The sequence below is a fragment of the Botrytis byssoidea genome, assembly GCF_014898295.1.
Source record: "Botrytis byssoidea strain MUCL 94 chromosome Unknown BBYS_011, whole genome shotgun sequence".
NCBI classification, from domain to species: domain Eukaryota; kingdom Fungi; phylum Ascomycota; class Leotiomycetes; order Helotiales; family Sclerotiniaceae; genus Botrytis; species Botrytis byssoidea.
The window spans coordinates 1,109,540-1,129,495 of NW_024065852.1; the positions used below are offsets into that span (position 1 = coordinate 1,109,540).

At 42.4% G+C, this 19,956-nt stretch overlaps 5 protein-coding genes across 5 annotated transcripts; 2 read left to right on the top strand and 3 right to left on the bottom strand.

The window, feature by feature from the left end:
• Positions 1–293: 293 nt before the first annotated feature.
• On the top strand, positions 294–2,172 carry EAE97_006368 (uncharacterized protein; the record flags this gene model as incomplete). The annotated part of the gene is made up of 2 exons (XM_038876881.1): positions 294–777; positions 837–2,172. The coding sequence occupies 2 exons, from the start codon at positions 294–296 to the stop codon at positions 1,307–1,309; spliced, it is 957 nt and encodes a 318-aa protein (XP_038732588.1). The 3' UTR covers positions 1,310–2,172.
• Positions 2,173–3,394: 1,222 nt separating this feature from the next.
• EAE97_006369 (uncharacterized protein) lies at positions 3,395–4,258 on the bottom strand (the record flags this gene model as incomplete). Its single annotated transcript, XM_038876882.1, has 3 exons — positions 3,395–3,515; positions 3,660–3,856; positions 3,968–4,258. The coding sequence occupies 3 exons, from the start codon at positions 4,256–4,258 to the stop codon at positions 3,395–3,397; spliced, it is 609 nt and encodes a 202-aa protein (XP_038732589.1).
• Positions 4,259–5,734: 1,476 nt separating this feature from the next.
• EAE97_006370 (uncharacterized protein) lies at positions 5,735–7,672 on the bottom strand (the record flags this gene model as incomplete). The annotated part of the gene is made up of 1 exon (XM_038876883.1): positions 5,735–7,672. One exon carries the CDS (start codon positions 7,670–7,672, stop codon positions 5,735–5,737), a length of 1,938 nt encoding a protein of 645 aa, XP_038732590.1.
• An 8,261-nt stretch (positions 7,673–15,933) lies between these two features.
• Positions 15,934–18,094, bottom strand: EAE97_006371 (uncharacterized protein). Its single transcript, XM_038876884.1, has 2 exons — positions 17,655–18,094; positions 15,934–17,602 (listed from the first exon to the last, which is right to left on the bottom strand). The coding sequence occupies exons 1-2, from the start codon at positions 17,983–17,985 to the stop codon at positions 16,791–16,793; spliced, it is 1,143 nt and encodes a 380-aa protein (XP_038732591.1). The 5' UTR covers positions 17,986–18,094; the 3' UTR covers positions 15,934–16,790.
• Positions 18,095–18,250: 156 nt separating this feature from the next.
• EAE97_006372 (uncharacterized protein) lies at positions 18,251–19,590 on the top strand (the record flags this gene model as incomplete). The annotated part of the gene is made up of 2 exons (XM_038876885.1): positions 18,251–18,930; positions 18,981–19,590. 2 exons carry the CDS (start codon positions 18,251–18,253, stop codon positions 19,588–19,590), a joined length of 1,290 nt encoding a protein of 429 aa, XP_038732592.1.
• Between the last annotated feature and the right edge of the window lie 366 nt (positions 19,591–19,956).

Consider the following 19,956-nt stretch of genomic DNA (forward strand, 5'->3'; position numbering starts at 1 on the left):
TTGTATACGTCGGTAATGATTTTTATGGGCATAGAATTTAGGTTCGCGACACAGGGGTGTGGACGCCGAAGCGCGTTTTGGCGCTGCTTACACAATTGATTTCACATCATTACCAATCCATCTCCATCCCGCATTGTATTCCTCGTAATTAGACCAGTTCATACACAACAGACCCTGAACACACCATATATAATTTTTGCTCTACACCCTCCTGCTACGTACTAACATCTGTCGAGTCTAACTTTAAATATCCTGTTGATCTGCTACTTTCTAGGCATTTCTTCCTGCACCTCATGCGCCTCATTCATCGAGCTACAACTTTACTAAACGTCTGCCGCCAATATAGCAACATATTTCAGCTTACCTGCCCGGCTTCAATCTCTTCAGTATCAAGCATGTCGACTTCAAGCTCCACTCCTCTTGCTCCGGTAATATCCGTATGCCATGGTGGTGGTCCCATGCCAGTTATGAACGACCCAGGTCATGCCGAACTCATAAAGTCCATGAGCACTCGTGTTCCAGAAATACTAGGCATTTCACCCAACTCCTCGACTTCGAATCCCCCCAAGGCTATTGTATTAGTTACTGCGCATTGGACCGAGACACGTCCTCATATAAGCAGCGCTCAGCACCACGATTTGTATTATGATTACTCTGGATTTCCATCGGAAACATATAAATTAAAGTACCCTGCACCCGGAAGTCCAGAAGTAGCGAAGGAGGTTTTCGAGCTATTGGATGGAGCAGGATTAAAACCTGTGTTGGATGAGAAGAGAGGTTTGATTACTGAATGCCATCTTTTTGATTCATTTTACTGACCACCAATCTCCAAAAAGGCTGGGACCACGGCGTATTTATTCCCCTCCTCCTCATTGCACCAAAAGCGCAGATCCCCATTGTGCAAGTTTCCGTTTTACGGTCGAATTCTCCTGCCCAACATTATGCTATGGGCCAGGCTTTGGCACCTTTGCGCTCTCGCGGAATCGCCATTCTTGGTAGTGGCATGCCGTCATTTCATAACCTTCGTCTCATGTTCTCTGGTGTCATGAATACTCCCGCATACAAAGCACGTAATGAAGAATGGTCATATCGGTTGACAGAAACATTGAAAATAGCCGATGCTGAAGAACGCGGTAAAAAGCTAGAAGATTGGAGGCAATGGACCGGTGCTGAGGATGCGCATCCTGAGAAGGGACAAGAACATTTCCTGCCATTGATTGTATGCGCGGGCGCTGGAGGTAATGAACCAGGAAAAGGATGGGCAGATCAAGCTATGGGTTCGCCGCAATGGACATATTATTGGGATTAAGGGTACCTGTCATGTAGCACTCTTGTGAACATGACAGGAAATTGAGGCGTGAGGCGATAACTTTTACCCTGGGGATAATTCAGCAGATTAATAGGATGAAAGACGCATGACATTTGCATATTATAATTTTCAAGACGACTTTGCCGACCTAAACTTTATACAAGAGCATATATTATTTGTGGGGAACATCACAAACTGGTATATCACACTGGTCACGGTCGCATCAGACTATTATCTCTTTAGGTATATAATCCGTTTCTTCTACATGGAGCGTTCAATTCTACGCCAACGTCTGAACCAAATCAACTCAGTATGCCATATCTTACCTGCAAGTTAGACCTTCACGAAGACCCGCACTTTGCGCCGCATGATATTGGCACCCGGCGTCGTGCATATTCTATGCTGGTGGGTCTCACAGGACTACAAGAGCTTACCATACGCCTACTCGGTGGTCTTGATGGTTAGACAGAGCCGTATGAAGAAATGACTGGAGCACTCATGGATGGAAATCAAGGTAGCGGAAAGATTCGCTCTCTGGTTGTCTTGTTCTGAAATAGGCTGTGAGAACTTTGTGGGAGATGAAAGATTTGCTTTCAGAGTGTTTTCGAAGCCGTGTTTATCGCTTCCTTCTCCATATCCAGAAATGGTAAATGGCGAGAAACTTAATGTAGTGCTATGAGTATTTCAGGCACAAGGATGAATATCAACCAAACCATTGGGTCAGATGTATATAGACAATTGAGAGAAAATGACGACATTGTTGCCTTTGGAAGATTGGGGAACAGTATTACCATACCATATCATGGATTAAGATCTTTTGTGTAAATAATCGACAGCGTTATCAGAGTATGATGTTGAATGATCTTACAAGTCATCTTTTATACTCCAAAACTTTCCCTTCGCCTTGCCTTTCAGTCTTGCTGTCATGATTTGTGAGAATCAAATGGCAGGAAAATTAATGTGTCTAACATCAGCTAGCTCGGTAATTCGCCCCGGAATTGCCATGCCTCACAACATCATTTCGATCCAGTTGACTCAACCCCCTTATCGAAACATCTCTATGCTATCTATGCGCATATAGTCCCAGGTATCTTTACCACACTCCCCCAAACAACCATCCTAACTATATCGATCCTACTTCTCCTATGATCAAGAAACCACCCAACCCAACCCGTACTTCCTCATCCACTTTCAACTCTGTAGCACTCCAAGCCCTCATCAGGAACCCCCGAGACGAAGATCTCCTTTTCCCCTAATTACTCCAGAAGAGTAAGCTCTCTAAGCGGTCGACTATTCCTCCACTTCGGCGCTACAGCAATCACCGTTATATCGCGTCGCATCCCACCGTAGCAGACATACCATCTCGAAGACAGGTCCAGCGGAATCCAAACGTTTCACACAAAGAATTTATATTCCCGAATCCGGCTGTGGGGAAAAATTTCGCATAACAAACAATATTCACCGCTTGCATTTTTATGGACTGCATCAGCCATACTCTCCTCCAAATTTCTCGCGTTGGAGAGAGATATTACGTAGCTAGCTGTGTTGGCCAATCTTGATAATCCTGCGGTGATCTTGAGAATCGATATGCATATTCGAAAGCCAGAGCATGGCCTTTACCATGCTATGTATGCTATGCCATTTAAATTATGCATCTCAAAGATGAAGATTTATATCAAATCATTTGTTCAGATCTCCCTTTCTACTCCATCATTCTCTCGAGTAGTATCGTATGAACGGTCGAACGATGACACAAATATCAATATCAATATCGACATATTTCCCAACTTCCGCACAACGCACTTGCGTTCATCATCGTATTTTCCTTTACACATCCCCCAAATAGAAGCAAAGAACAGCTGAATTTCTCAATTTCATATCATGTCGTATCATTCATCTAATCTATTCTAATCTAAACCATTCTATGTTCGTATCAGTAATGGTATGATCAGTTTGTCTGCATCCACCCTCATCTGCTGTTTTGCCCCCGTTACTTGCAATATCTTAGCACTTCGATCTATCGTAAATCCACTGCTACCCGAGCCCTTTGCCTCCACAATTATTACTATATCCTCAAATACCCATCTAAGCACCGTAAACCTTGAATCTCTCCTCGAGAGGTTGAAAGGTCTTCTCTCCAGCTCCGGCAACAGGAGTACCGAAAACGAGTTGAGCGTTGAGCTCCCAGTCAGCTGGGATGTTCCATCTAGAAGATTCGATGTTAGTTATGTATTCGTTTCCATCCCTCTTCATAGCATCTTCATCTTCATCTTCATCTTCATCTTCCCCAACCCCACCCTCACATCCCCACTTCTCCAGAGGAAAATAAGAAATAAAAGAAAAAACTTACTCAGAAGCAACCTTAGCATCAATCAATGGAGAATAATGTTGCAAGTTTGCGCCCAATCCCTCAGCTTCCAAAGCAACCCAGATGGCATATTGGGTCATGGCATCACTCTGACTAGCCCACATGGGGAACTTGTCTGCGTAGGAAGCGTATGCGGATTGCATACCGGAGACCACTTTTCTATCTTCGAAGAAAAGGACCTATTGATGTTTCCATTAGTTTACTTCCCCGAAACCAATATTACAGAACCAAAGATTCAATATCAAACAATAGAACAATAAAACGGAAAGCAAAAAAAATAAAAATCTTACGGTTCCATAACCCGCTCTAAATCCATCAATTTTCTTAGCGGTTCCCTCAAATTGAGCTTCAGGAACAACCCCCTTCAAAACCTCCTTGGTAATATCCCAAAGCTTCTCATGCTCACCCTTGAGCAACAAAACCACTCTCGTGCTTTGCGAGTTGAACGAGGAAGGAACGTGCAAAACGGCTTGCTCGACAATCTCCTGGATCTTGCTATCGGGAATGGTGGATTTGTTGCTGAGAGCGTAGATGGTACGACGGGCCTTGAGGAGATCGATGAATTGGGTTGATGGAGACATGATTGGTGGTTTGTGTGGTGAGGTTTGAGAATTGAGTGTATATACGTTGTATGGATGTATGTTGTGTGCGTGAAAATCGAGAATGTGTTGCGAGATACAAAGCTGCAAGATGTGAATAGAGAAAGAGAAAATTGAGAATCTCCAAAAGGGTGAACATCAAGCCCTCTTATACCTACAACAATCGACCCAAACCGACGTTGTATGCAAAAGTTAAAACACGGCCCGCTCTTAGCCCCGCTCTCTTAAGAGAGACACATTGACAGGACAGGACAGAGCACTATTCAACCCCGTTCGCGATTCCCAATCTCATGTCGCCATTGCAAATCCAACATCCCATCCCATCCCATCCCATCCCATCCAGACCCAACATCCAAAATCCATCCAATCACCCCCCCAAAAAGTAAAGATTTCTAATACCCATGTTTTACTTTCCAATCCTTACCTAACCTTACTAATACCAACCCCGTATCAAATCAAGCAATCAATTAATCAAATGATTCACCTCCCTCATACTTTTTGCTTCTTCCACTGACACAGTAAACACGTACCAACCTACCTAGCATGCCTATTATTCTCAAATTATATATTTTATTAAAAATAAAGATTTTATAAATATATAAATAAAATTTTTAATTTTCAATAATTCATTAAAAGCTAAACTCGATCGGCCTGCTTCCCCCCTTCCTCTCGGCTCCCCTCCCCATCAAGATATCGTGATATCTAAGCTCTCACCAAGCTTCGACCCTCCCGGCTCCACAAATTGGTCAAGATTTCTAAGGATTCCATAATTGATGGACCGCTGACATATTCATTACATATAGAGTTGGTGTGGGGCGGATCTGAGTGCGGTGCGCTTCTTTCTGCTATTGGTGGAATTGTTGCGGATAAGCGGGGTATTGATTGCGGATCTGTACGGGCGCATGGTTTCGATGAATGAAGTTCAATGAACCTGGTGAACGGAAAATATTTGAGACAATTGTGTAAACTCACGATTCATCAAACTCGAAGAATACGATTATGATTTTTAAATATTTTCATTTATGAGCTATCTGTATGGCACAGTATTCCACACGGTCATTCGGACAGAAGTATCTACTCGCTGTCTTGCATTCACTATCCCATCATATAGCTCCCATCAATGTAATCCCAATTGCTTGGATTGTTCTCTTGCTGTTGTTCTCATATCCCATTTCGCCAGTCTGAACACCGTTCAACGCCCTATTGACAACCAAAATTTACCCAGTCAATATCCTATATGCAAAATGTGTAGCCAAAGAACCCCGCCATCCATTGCATAAAAGAAAGACAGCTCTCCACCCATTGAACATGCGTATAATACAGTCCAAATATGGCAAACGATATCGAAAATCCACTACGTATTTACAATCCTTGTTTCATTCGCATCGTAATCCCATCTTTGGTATTTGAAAACCCGAGACTCAAGGCAGGAAGGAAAGAACAATAAAGTGAAATTAATCACCAAGTCTCGGCAATGTATTGCCCAGCTTCATTCTTCAACTTCCAGAAGTTCTTTGCTTCTTCCCTATCCAAATTGCCCTTCTCCATGGCAACATCTACAAGGGCTTCTTCGACACCTTCACCCATCCCTTTACTGCTTCCACAAACGAAAACTCGACCATCCAAAGCATTGATGATGAACCAGACCAAATCTGCTTGATGTCTAACTTCATCTTGAACATATTTGCCCTTTTGCTTACTACCAGGTCTTCGACTCTGAACAACTTTCTTGACTTCTGATTCATGAACACCCCATTCACCAGAATACAATTCATCCAGAAGAGAATCTCTGACTCCTTGGAGAACCCAAACTTTGTTGGCGCAATTAGCGTTCTTAAGACGACGTTGAACAAAGCCCCGGAAAGGTGCAACTCCTACACCTGCACCAATCAAAAGCATTGGTCCATCTGAGACAAATTCTCTAGCCAAAGGATTTGCCATTAATCCCTTGAACATTGGGATTCGGATGTTGACCTTTTCCCCTCTCTTTTCAGCTTCAATGAATTTTCTTGCTTGTCGCTCAAAGAATCCTGATCCCAGACCAATTCGATTTCCACCCTTCCAGTGATTGGTTTCGTGGACAGTGACTGCAATTTCGATGAGTCGGCTACATCCTTCAACTGGTACACAATTCTCTTGAGGATCATTGGACATTGAGTAGAATCGAGGTCTCAATGTTTCGAGTTCCGAGAGAAGGTGATCGAGAGGTGGTTTACTGGAAGGGAATGCGTGAAGAAGTTGAGGGATGGTGATATGTGGACCAGTTCTGAAATCGCAGAATGTACCTTGTCCTTCTCCAGAACACAAATATAACAAAATCTTCTTCTCTTCTGGATCGGTAGCATATTCGGCAAGGATTCGTAGAATCTTTTTGTTGGGAGGATATGATTGAATATCAGAACACCAAGTCAATAAATCGCGTCTGGTTGTGATTAATTCTCTTGGCTTATCGTCTCCCCAAATTGTAGGCCATCTTCCAGAATGTGTCTTCAATAGAATCTTTCGGTCACGAAGATGTCTTGGAATCGATAACAAATCCATCATTTCTTCCACCATTGATTCTTCATTTGGTGCCATAACACCAATTGCACCACCGACCTTGAAATCAACGCCACCTTCCTCAGGATAATCGGTCACATCCAAATCGAAGTGATATGTTCTCTTTTCAGCACCAGGCTTAGTCAATTCCCTAGCATTGAAAATTCTTGCGGAATAGACTTCGTAAGGTGGATGTGGCTGAACGAATGAGGGTGGTTGAACTTTGGTATCGACATCTAATTTGGCATGATGTGGTGTGAAGTCAATTGAATCATTTTGCATATCAATTCCTGAATCCTTGTGGGAGATAACCTTTTGAATGTCTGCCGCATCAGCGACGTCCATAGGAGGCTCAACGGTAATTGCTCCTCTGTTTTCATTGACATCCAAAGATTCCATGCCCTTGACAATGTCCAAGGCCTTCTCCTTGTTCAGAGGGAGAATGTCCATATTTTTCTTTGGCAGATCTGGCAGACTTGACAATCGTGTAGGTATGGTTTCGATCTTCAATGCCAAACTCCTGTAAGCATCGTTGTCTGGTAATCTTGGCTTTTCATATGTGAGGCCATCAGTTTTTGTAATGGCCATACAGCAACCTCCACCGCAACATTTTTCCACCAATTTCGTGCCCGCATTTCCAATAATTCTTTGCATATCGGTAGCATTTTGTGAGATGAGTACAGTCGAAGCCCGACGACGGCGTGGTTCGATTTCTTCGGGTTCGAGGTCGGAAGAGGAAGAGGATGAGTAGGTGAGAGCCGGAACCTGAGATACCTGGGAGCGGGGTGATTCAGGTTGTGGCTCTTGTGGTATACAATGGGATGTAGTAGCCATTCTGACAACTTGAGGACGCGACATAATTCGAAGCAGAATCGATGAACGACGGATCATATACTAAATGTGCGAGTATGAGGGCCGAGAAATGGATGAAAATCAGGAGGGGAAGGCAAAGCCAAACTTGTTGATTGTGTGTCAATCCAACTTTTTGAGTTTGATAAGTGATTCCACAATGGAATGGTATGATGTAAGAAGTTGATCTACTATGTAGATTGTTTTCGGTTTTAAATAATAAAGAATAAGTGTTGGCGTAATACTTGTATGCTTAGAAGTGATTATTGCTGCCGTAGATTTTTCTGTCCATTCAACTTGATTCAATATTATTGTGAATATATCAATTGAAAGAATTGGGGTGAATTTGGGTTGATGTGGATATGGATATGGATAGTATTCCCTTTTTAATAAAGTTTTTTTCCGAAGAGACAAATCGAATCGTGGTGGCGGAATGACTTGGAACTTTATTATTTTGTACAAAGTAATGGATTCTTAAAGCCTCGGCCGACACCGGGATTGATGAGATTGAGATTGATCAACCGTAACAAGCGTAATATAAATATCGGAGTACTCAGATCAAGCTTTTAGATATATATAAGAAATGTGGAGGATCAATATTGTTGAATAGACAAGCACAAGGAATTTGATTGTGTAAGATTTGTCGTGATGACGGATCTGATATCAAATGATTACTACCGTACTAAATACTATGTATGTATCATCATCAAGCATCAAAACGATGTATATATATATATATATACTACTACCTACGAGTAACAAGCATGGCTCAATATGGTTTGAATCTCCTTTTTATTGATTCTATTGTGTATTCAGTACATACATCATCATTGAACATGTCTGTCTCTGTCTCTGTCTCTGTCTCACCAAGAAAACACACACACACACACACACACAAGCAATGGCCTCAGGATGATCAAACATTCAGCTCATCGAAGATTTTCGTCTCTATTTGCCAAACATTGTGCATCATTCATGCCCTGGCCACATCTGTACATCTGTACATCGTATTTTCTGTCGTACTTTATTTATCATCTGGTCTCCATATATAGTCAATATCTCCATCACCCACTCCTACTCCCACTCTTCCTATTCATACCTACCGACCTAGGTAGGTACATGCATCAGATGTACTAGGTATTTCCCTTCACAATGATCCTCACTGGTCAATCGATCATTCAGAGAAGAAGAAATAGACCATCTCTCAGCTGGCACATACTTTGCATACCTACATAACCGTTATTCAATCCCGACAAACATCGTAAAGGTCGACTCTCTTTTTACTAAAAACTTATGATTCGGGTCCTTTTCAAACTCAATTGAAGTCAGGAACGAACTGTTTTAGGAACTTCTAGGATAAGAAAACACCCGCTTTTCGTAATCTACTTGCCATTCAAAGTTAGGATATCCAGACAAGGGAAATAGTCCCTGTCATAGACCTTGTCATAGACTTGTCATAGACCCTAGTCGATTCACTTATCTGATCCGAAAGGTCGAGGGCTAGAATGGTGAGACTCGGTAAATGCTCTGGGTAGATGAAAGAATGACCTGACAGTAAGGTGATACGGTAAAAAGGGAGGTAATGGATAGAAGCGTTTGAACTACAGAGACTAGGAATTTAACGGTACTGATTATAGGAAAGTTAGGTCGGTATATGAGACTGCCAACAAGCACGATGACATCTCGATCTGAATAGCCTTTCGTCCTTCGTTTTCGCATTCGGGTTAGCCGGTTCCAAAGCCGGACTATTTCCACGGAGAAATACACAATCCCTTGACATTGTTTCCTAACTAACCCATGGTTTCTTGTACTGTCCACTTGTCACATTCACACCTTCACAGGGTCACAAGCAAATCATCTTGGGGAGTCTGGTCCATTTCTATTTAACCCAAAGTCAAAAATTAAGTCGGCTCAAAGTAACCCTCCTTACATCTTACAACGACTTCAACCCAACCATTCGGAACCCTAATACTCAGATCCGAGACATGCTCATCTAAATTTACACATATTTACTTCTAGGATACGGGGGACTTTCGATCTGATAACCTTAAATCATTTCGTTTAGAATGAATTACAGATAATTAATTAATCAAGGAATCAAGGGAATACGTGGAGACTCACGTATGGGTGACATTCCAGTGACATATCAATTCTCAACATTCCAGGATTCCTCCACCAGCTTTGATGGGGCATCAAAAGCAACAAGGAATAAAATCTGATTAGATGAATCTGATTAGATTATAAGATCCCCAGTTCGCCGAATCTGACATGATCCCTTTGTTTGAGAAATTGTACCGAGACACGGAAGCGAATCTTTTTCCTGATTCAAGCTTTGTACCATTGGGATTTACCTTTTTATCAGATCGTGTGGATCTCATGCCATCTGATAAGTGGACAATACTTGCCTCTACATATCCACAGGCATTCTACCGTACTCCGTACACGTATAAGGTATGTACTAAGAGTTTCTTGCATTAGCTTTTTGCCTATATTCTTTTATGGATCACGTAAAGAAGTAGTCTCAATGGCAAAGGGAAAGGCGACACGGAATATTCTTGTTTTCGTGTCCAGCTTCTTATATCCATTATCGCATGTGGGTTTCTTGATGCACCCAAGCATTTGCATACCAGGATATGGCAATCGCGAACCACAGTTTGAAAATTGCAACTTTCATGTACAGATGATGAATGTCAATACATACATGGGTAATTGTAGGAAAGGATTCGGTAAGCTTATCAGATGGAATGATGGAAAGGGGTTGCGAGAACGGAGGTTAGATTAATCTGATAAATTGTGGTGAGATGCGAGGATCTGATCTGATCTGATTAGACAAGGAGACAGCTAAGACAAAGAAATGCGGTTGGTGGGATGAACAATGTGAGTGGACAATAATAGACGACACGTGATTTATAAAGGGGTGGTATTGGAGCTTCATTCCATCCACGTTACTCTTTCTGTCGCACCGGAAATTGCAATATCATGAGTGCAGGAGATGAATATCTTCAGAAATAGTTCTTCAAAGTGAATTAATTCACCCTCCCTCTTTTTGCAGTTCAAAAAGACCCGACTCGGGCGTTTGAATTCGGGACAGCTTCTATTTTTCCAGACGTGTTCTCTTCTTTCTGACAGCTGGAGCTATTCTCCCCTCAATAACTTCACGGAAGTTACGACTCAAATCTAGGCATAGATACCGATATATACCGAGAAATGTACATGAAAATCTTCTTCGGAACTGCTGACATGGTTAGAGATACTCCACTGCCATTGTGCTCTATAGATCTCCTGCAATATCCCCAGGGGTTTGAAAACCCTTTGTTTTCCTTCTATCTTCTTTGGCTTCTAGCGGATTCTTCTCGGTTCTTCTAGAATGGCTCGCGGATCTTTGGGTTGATCGTGCTTGATATATACATTTTCGTTTGATTAACCCGGCTCAAGTGAAGGTCCAAAGTGCTTGGTTGTGGTTCCTCTTCGGACTCACAAATATTGAGGCTTGTATTGACGGTATGCAGTGGAGAGCGCACTGAGTCTGTGTCTTTCACACTGGCATGCTTGATTGATCCTCCGGGCTCATTAATCTCAGTTTCTATTGTTGATATACTCTAGTTTTCGAGATATGATTTTTCGATTTGCATTTTAGATTGCCGTTATGACACGACAAGGAATTATGCTAACCTACAATCATCGTGTCTTCAACTTATTCACAAACCTAGCGGTATGTGACTTCTCTTGGAGTCTCCTATTTTACATAATTGCATCATCTCTTCTTCACTTCTATTCTTACCGATACGGACGAACACTTGGCTATGATACAAACTCAAGGATGATAGGCAAGTGCCAAGTTCTACTTACAATATGAAAATGAAGAATATTACGTTTTGAAATATGTAAAATTTCGAATCCCACTTTAATAAATTAAATGCGCGTTGAAACTTCCTTTTTTTCCTGCTGTTGAAAATGACTTTGGAGGAGGAAAGTTCCTTCTTCGGAGGTGTTCTACGGTATTAGATGCAAGTCCCTGTGGGTTGACTTCTTAATGATAGTTCATCGCATTGTTTTTAGATGCAATGTTTGATGTTTAATTTGACGTCGTTGCTATATCTTCGGAGTGTCGAATTACGGTTCGTTGTTATAAGACGAAAATTCCGGAGACTGTGTAGAGATTGCGTGCACCCACGGGATATTCCCGAGTGACCCCATTCGTAAGTTATTCATCAGGGTTTGTACCCGCTGCCCAGACTTTATATTAAGATTCCAAATAGTTGGGATGGGTAGGAAATTGGTGACAAAACTGCTGGCGAGTGAGTGTTTTTGGTTTTATTAATGTCTCATTGTATACTGTCATAGATGTCTTGTCGCCGCCAAGAAAAAAAAAGACCTATTTAGTATTTTATCCCATGGAAAGTCACAGGGTGGATGGTTAAGGCTCATGAGTACTGATCGAAGAGTACCGCGGTTTGATCAACGATTTGGCAATCGCGGGCCTTATCTCGGGTTATTTGGGCTTCTCATGCTTGAAAATCTTGGGCAAGTAACGAGTGGCTTTAAATTCGAAATTTGGGATTGCGAGAATAGATGAGGGGGAATATTTGGAGATGGTATTTGAAAGATCTATGGATGAGAGTTTGTTCATGAGTGAATTCTACTCAGAAGTAGTGGATGCGGGGACGCGTATACCCGATGGACTTTTCCTTATGGAAGGCTGAGAAAAGAATTCGGGAAGGCAAGGGGGAACGGGGCGAGAATTCTCCCAATTTAAAGTATAAGAGTCAGGCAGGTGCTCCATGTTTAGCTCCCGAAGCAGTAGCAATCAACTCTCCTCCTTTTACCGATGGGTGGGTTGAAAGACTGGTTTAGGATTTAACATAGGCTGCCACGGCTGCGGTAGACAGGAGCAGATACAATTAGACGAATTGTATATCAAGTGGTAACTGTCGTCTCTAGAGATTTGTCGCTATCAACAAACGGCGGATAATCTATGCTCTCGGCGTTGATGTGTCTATCTCATCTCGTCTCATTTTATCCCACTCCCATCTCATCTCCTACACAGATCTCCTCACTACTTTTATCTCATACACATAAATAACATATTGTATTACCTCCCATTCATTATTTCTCACAAGAATCCGCAAACAAGAAGATGCAACGCCCTCTCTGCACTCCGTTCCTGCCTCCGCGATTACATTCTTGATTTCTCTTGCTCGGTCGACTGAGATGTTGATGGCAAGGGATGCTTATATACTGAGTGCGTGAGGTAAGGTCTTGAGAAAGTGGGAAAGAGTTTGTTTACTTGTATCTGAAAGTCTTGAAGAGTTTAAATACTGGTAGGGGATTGACAATTGTTTTGTGCTGTAGACGCATTGCGGGGTATATCTAGGTAAGCATCGCATCTAAGTGGGTTTAGGAACGGGTAAGGAGAACGAACGATCTCTCTATTTAAGAAAGTGGTAAAATCATTCTAGCATGGAAGTAAACATTTGGATGCCCTTAAAGCCCTTGCTGATAGGGGATGACTGCCCTTCGAGTATTTCTGTACCGTAATCAACTAGCAGTTCGAGCTCGCGTACGTTGATCAGGGAGATCAAACTCTTTGATTTCTGTGTGTGGATTCTCGTTGTCCTTTCCTCACAATAAACTCATCGTTGTTGTTTGGCAACTTTTCATCTAATCTCCTCAGAAAAAGTCCTCAGTTCTTTCACGGTGAGAGTTCCTCAATCGATCGTGCAAATTTGAATGCGCTCGTATGAGTATACCCGCTACTCCACGATTGCACAACACCTATATATTTTAGTGCCTTGTATGAATCGTACCAGTATGATCTCAAGAAACTTTTCTATGACTCTGGGGGATCTTATATTCTGTCCTTCAAGGAAAATCCCGGAAAGAGAGGGGCTGAGGGAAAGGTAGAGGGGGAGGTGGATTGTTCTGCGGGGTATAGAGGGAGAAAAAGCGTACAGTGCGGATCTTGTGTTTGTTTGGTTTTTGAGTGAGATGCGAGGGCTTGGCTAATCGTGACTACCTATCACCTACGTATCCAATGTTTGTTGCAGAATGGTGAATGTTAGGTATTCAGAAGACTCTGCACAGAAATATATAAACCAAACAAATTCTGCGGGAGCTGATGATCATCACGTCTATGAAGAAAACATATATAATATTATCAGGAGAACTTCGCGCCCGCTCGGAGTATGCGTTGTTCTTGTAGTTACAAACCCATATATCAGCTGTGGATATTTGATACACGGAATCGGGATAGAGAAACAATGGGATTATTGTCGTTTGTGCACTTCTACTTTCGCTTTTTGGAGGATTTCGTTGTGTTTTTCTTTATGTTGTCAATTATGTGAGTCTGTTGTTTTTTTGATTGTTTGTAAGATCACTTACACTGAAGTTTTTCGTCTCACGTTATGTGGGTTCAGTATAAATGCTTGCTGGCTCGCTTGCTTGTTTTTCGTTCACTGGGCGAAAGTCACAAATGGCCTTCAATCAGCTTATGATCTGGCTATGATGATTTTATGAGTTGGGATATTTGGAGACTTGTATATCATATCGTTGAAGAAGGTATAGTGGGAGTGGGAAATGCCGTCATGCTTGGAAAGTCAGGAGGGCATCGGGATGTTAGATCTGGGAGTGAATTGGTGTCATAGAATGAGGGGTCATTCGAAGTTGATGTGCGATTTAGTATATGCATATAAGGTGATGATTCACTTTGTTCACAGTGATAGAAGAGGTAAGTACCTTGGTCGTGAAGATGCGACGCTCAAGAGAGATGATAGAGTGGTATATAAGGATCTTCCTTTTGACTCTCTACAACCTTGCATAGCCAACAATAGGACGGAGTTGGAAGATCGTGATTTGGCAGCGTGTAGCATGTATATCACTATACTGTGTTAAGCACCAGTCGTGAAAAGTACGACCACTCGAACAAGTAGTCAAGTGCTCATTATCATCTAAGCAGAGACACAACTTCCACGACAAGAGTCTTGTTGTCAGAGTTTATGAGCAATACTCACCATACTATGATCGTACATATTAAATCTTTTACTGTTACATCTCTAATTCGCCGACCATATGAACAATTCTCTACTATAGAAGACCCGTGATTGAGTAAGTTGAACAACGTCTCTCTAGCTGTCATTAATATCGTAATGATCCTTGCGAAAATGTTTGGCGAGCTTGAGATTTATACAATACTGTAAGAAACTATCCACGCTAAACATGAATGCGTAACTCAAAACATGTTCTCGCATGAGTGAATCACGATACCTAGGTAGGTAGTATGGCTTCTATGAATAAGGCTGAGAGCTGAAATTAAGCGAGGAGTCGTAGCAGAGCAGGGAAGATGTGAGGTAGATTAAAGTGTAATATAAGGAAGGTAGGCTCAGTATGTATGCAGAATACAGTGATTGTGATGATAAGATTGCTGCTGCTGCCGATGTATCGGCTGAAGAGCGGTATGGCGCAAGCGGCGGGTGAAGTACGATGGAAATTGATGGGTTTGGGGGCAGAATAGGGTTTTGATGCCTGCATATTATGCTTTTGGTTTTGTGTTGTGGGAGAAATAGATGCGTTCTTGTTGCTGTTGTTATTGTTTTTGGGCTTGAATTGAATCAGTGATGTATGATATTCATTGTCATTGTTGATAATAATAACCTAACGATCAGTATTCTGGAAAGAAAAAGTGTGATTGTTGAGGACCAATTATGTAGCGTGAGCCACGTGAGATAATGTCTATTATGAAAATTCTAACATGGGGAGATTGTGACTAGGATAATGCCTCCCGCGGCATTCCTGTGCAAGGCCTTCGTTGTATTTATGATGTAGACTTACAAACCATTAACGCTAACAGTCTTTATATTATTGTGGTTCAAGTCTGCTAAAAGGTGCCCCGCTTTCATACAACTGTCTACTGACAAATGAAACGAGACAAGTTTTCAAATCAGCGTCCATTTAGATCTTAAATCGACCTATTTCCTACAACTCTTATCCATATTTACCTTGTCTTATATACCTTAACATATCCGTCTCGACGCTTCTGATAAAATGAAGTCAAGTAACAAGGACAACGATCGCCACACCGCAGATCTTGCCCATCTCCGCCTCGACATCATTTTGGTTTGATTTTTCGGCGAGATGTCTCAACTCGGGCGTATAACGAACCATTTCCGGCAGGTAAAAATGAGCATCTGTGATATCTCTCTATCAGCGTTCGATGCCGGCACCATCAGAGAATATTAGCGAAAACCGTACGACGGGGGTAGCGGAAAATGGCATCTAAGTATCAATGTAACATTTTGCTAAGTACATCATCCATAATTCACATTTAAACTACATTATTGAATCTTTCTCATCTCTGACACTAAGTCTTCACATGGAAAATAAGATATCAAGAAATAAATAATTACAACACGTTGATTGTCTTAAGATGGGAAACGTCTGAATGGATTTGTTGAGTTGCGGTCGGTTTCCGCTGACAACACGTGATGGCTGTCTATCTCTTTGTCATCTGTAATAAGCCCGACTGAGGTTTATTGCAATGTGTGTTTACTGAGTTCTGGACCAGGCCAATACTCACACGTCAAAAAAACTCAATGAATAATGAAGCGTCAAGAATATGTGTGAAGAAGTGTAAAGTGGCTGGGCTCCCTTGACTTGAACCATACGACTACGAGAGTTAAGCTACCACATCTATGTCATGCAAGAGGGTTTCAAAGGTTGCGCGGAATTGATTCGTCGCTCCTAATTGTTTGACAGGAAGACTAATCTTGCCATAGACTGTATTTTTTAGGAAGTAACACAGTGACGAGAGTGAGCCTTCGGCGTCAACTTGCCAGCTTTGTCTTTATCCAGCTGCTTTTTCAATGCATTCCTCCAAGCAAATGTAACGTAGTACGCAAAGCTAACCTAATCGCACGCGGACGTGGAATATGCCCCTCCTCATAAGGTATCAGCTCGACCAGCCGAGTACTGAAAGTGATGCTTGCACTGATTTTGAACATCCACGTCAAATTTCTGCGGAGGAACAAAAGTACATTGCAAACCATGAGTCCATAACGTCTTCCGCATGCTTCTTGTAGAGCTTTATTCAAAAGAGGCTGTAGTGATAATTGGTAGGTCTAGCTAAGAGCCCTTAGTCCACAACGAAGCTGGATCTCATCTTTACTGCTTCATCATGGATATCGGGAAGGGTTTCTGCCCGCTCCAGCCATTTCAAAGCCTCCTCAGTTTGACCCTGAGATTTACATATTGAAGCCATGTTCAACATACTCAAACCAAAGCCGCTTTCAGCTGCGACTTGAAACCACTCTTTGGCATAACCATAATCTCGTTCTGACGGCTTCTTGTCCGCTTGGTCACCGTTTTTAGATAATTCAATAGAACCAAGATTATGGCATGCTTCAGGCATACCCGCACCAGCCGCTTTGAGTAAATAAACCATCCTATTATCCTCTTCGTCAGGACCTACATGTTTAGAAAGATAGAAGAATGCTGCTGGATGATCTAAGTCTAATGCTGCTTTGCTAAACAACTTTTTTGCAGCTACTCTATCAGTCTTTTCTAAAATCAAGCCAAGTACGACGAGTGCCTCTGCAGCCCCTGGAAAGTTTGGTGACTTTTCTCCAGCAACAGCTTTTTGCAACCAATCTCGAGCTTCCTTTTCCCTTCCTTGACTGTATAGAACTTGACCAAGAAGTCCCATTGCTTGAACATTGCTCCCCCTCTTAGCCAAAATACCTAAACGTTCAAGAAAGGGTGTGAACCTTGCTGTGTAGAGCTTGTTATTATAAAAAGCTTCCGACACAACCTCTAACGTGGCTGCCGGGTCTCCCATAGCTGAAGCTGAATCTAATAACACCCTTGCTAGACGTTTTTGTGCTTGTTCCCGGCATCTCCCCATGGAAATAGATATTTGTGTCACATCAGATGCCGTGATACCATGCTCTATAAGACATCAGTAAGATATGTAAGCTGCGAAGAAGAAGAAAAACCTTACTATTGCAAATTCCAGTCTCCCAACCTTGGTTCGGATTTCCATGTAAACTCTGGTAGTTCTTTAAGAATTCCATGGCTTTATTAGGTTCGACAGTTAGAACTCCAGCTTTATGATCTGTTTCAAGAATAAACATCGGTGGAAGAGCTTCAGGAGTGTTGATTGGCACCCTCTTCCGTATGATCACTGGTTCAGTAGCATTTCTCTTTGCTAATATTTGCTTCCGTGAAGGTTTGATATTGACAGCGAATAACCTCGGGGTGATATGAAACGACCTTTGATTTAACAGTCTGAGACCATGTTTAAAAGGGAGCATTACTCGAGGATTTGACATGTTAACATTCGTGAATAGATTATCAAATATCAATCAATGAAAAGCCTGATATCAATATAAATCACAAGCTTGATGAAGCAATAATGATCAACCATCTGCGATTCTCGATTATCGGAAAGGCGGTGAATCCGATAAAATATCAATGTCATAGCGCTTTCCGGCACTAGAGAAATCTCAAAGATTTTTTTACAGGTTTGTCCTACACCCAAGGCCCACTCACACCTTTAACCATTATTTAAAGTTCAACCCAATACAGGTTTTCTGTATGTTCGCCAGAATCTTTAAAGCGTCTTCGACAGAGGATCTTCAGGCGGACGATCCATTGACTCCTAGTCAGCAATTGCGCGACGAAAGCAGAAGAACTAGAAGTATGGTTACTACGCGGGGTAGAGCTCGAGAATTGGCAGATAGTCCCTCAGTGAACGGAGATGGAGATTCTATAATCATCGATGAGGGTACTCCGGTTCCAAAAAGAAGAGGGCGACCGCGCAAATCGCTTCCTCTTGAAGACGATGAGGTTGCTGCCTCTCCACGACCTACGAGGAACTCGAAAAAGCTGTCGGCACAGGCAAGCGAAGAAGAAACTACACCAATACAATCACCGCAAGTAATTGAAGAAATACCTAATTCTGCAGAAGAATCCGAAGATGCGCAAATTATTGAGGCAGATGAGGAGGTAATTAAGACATCCAAAGCCAATGGAGATGTGTCGACCCTCTCGAAAATCACTACCACTGTTACCACGCCAGTTGCGAAGAAGCATAAGCGATTCGATAGCGCAGAGCCTGAACCCGAGCCAGTAGTAGAAACGAAATCCGAAAAAGTTGAAATTGAAGACGAGGAGGACGAGAGTAGCGATGACGATGCTCCAGAAGAAGTAACAACAAATGAGGCTGCGAAATCCGCCAAAGAAAAGGAAAGAGAAGCAACAAAAGCAATTGAAGAGTATGTTTGATGTTATATCTGCATGAATAATTTGCTAACGAGGATTCTAGGCAAGAAGCTGCCTCTAAGAAGAAGCGTCAGGAGAAAGCCGCAACTCTTAAACGTCAAGCAGAGGTCTCTAGTAAGAAGCGCAAGTTAGATCTTGCATCCGCACAAGACGAAATGTTACCTCCCGCTCAGAAATCGAAGATCGAGGTCACATCAGCCACCGAAAAGTCGGATGTCGATGTGGACGAGGAATCAAATACTTTAGAGGGAGAGGGAACGGCAGATGGACGACTAGACTCCGAGGACGACATTGAAGAAATTAACAGAACTTTCGCAATCCCAGGTCAAGTTCCACTTCCAGATCTTCTGCCGGCCGAATTTCTGGAAGATGATGACGTTGATAGCCCAGAACCTGGCCGCCTTCATTCAAGCCTACCCACAAGATCTGTCAAGCCAGACAAATTGCGTCGCCTTCTGGAGAAGAAGCCGAAGGATAAACGGGTTGGTTCAACTACATTCAGAGTTGCGGAAAGCCGAAATCCACTTTTACCTCCTAAAGCATCAAATCAAGCACGCTCGCTAAAGGAATCGTGGTTACAAGGTCGGGCAGGAACCAAGATCAAGCCAAACCGTAAGCCCTTCAGTCAAGGTTTCATCAAGACCAAGAAATAGAGTGGAAACTGTGCTAGCAATTGTGGCGGTAATATCGATGGAATTGGCTTATGTGCGGCGTCATTTATATTGTGCGCTGTCGAGAACGTGAGGTTGAGAGGCTCTCAAGATGTCTAGGTAACAGACATCAAAATAGCAGAATTATAGGAAAAAATAGGGGATGAGAACAATACGGTGGGAAGACTGATGAGGGGATCATGCGGCGGAGGAGACACTACAAAAGAGAATGATCACTCCGAGAAAGTCAGGGTCTGAAGTTACAGCATTGGTGTTTGGCTAGGGCTGGCGCATCTGAACAAAGGATTATTGAATGATTCCCAACTTTGTTGAAGGAAAAATTAAGCAGCATGGAAGTCCGGAGAAATA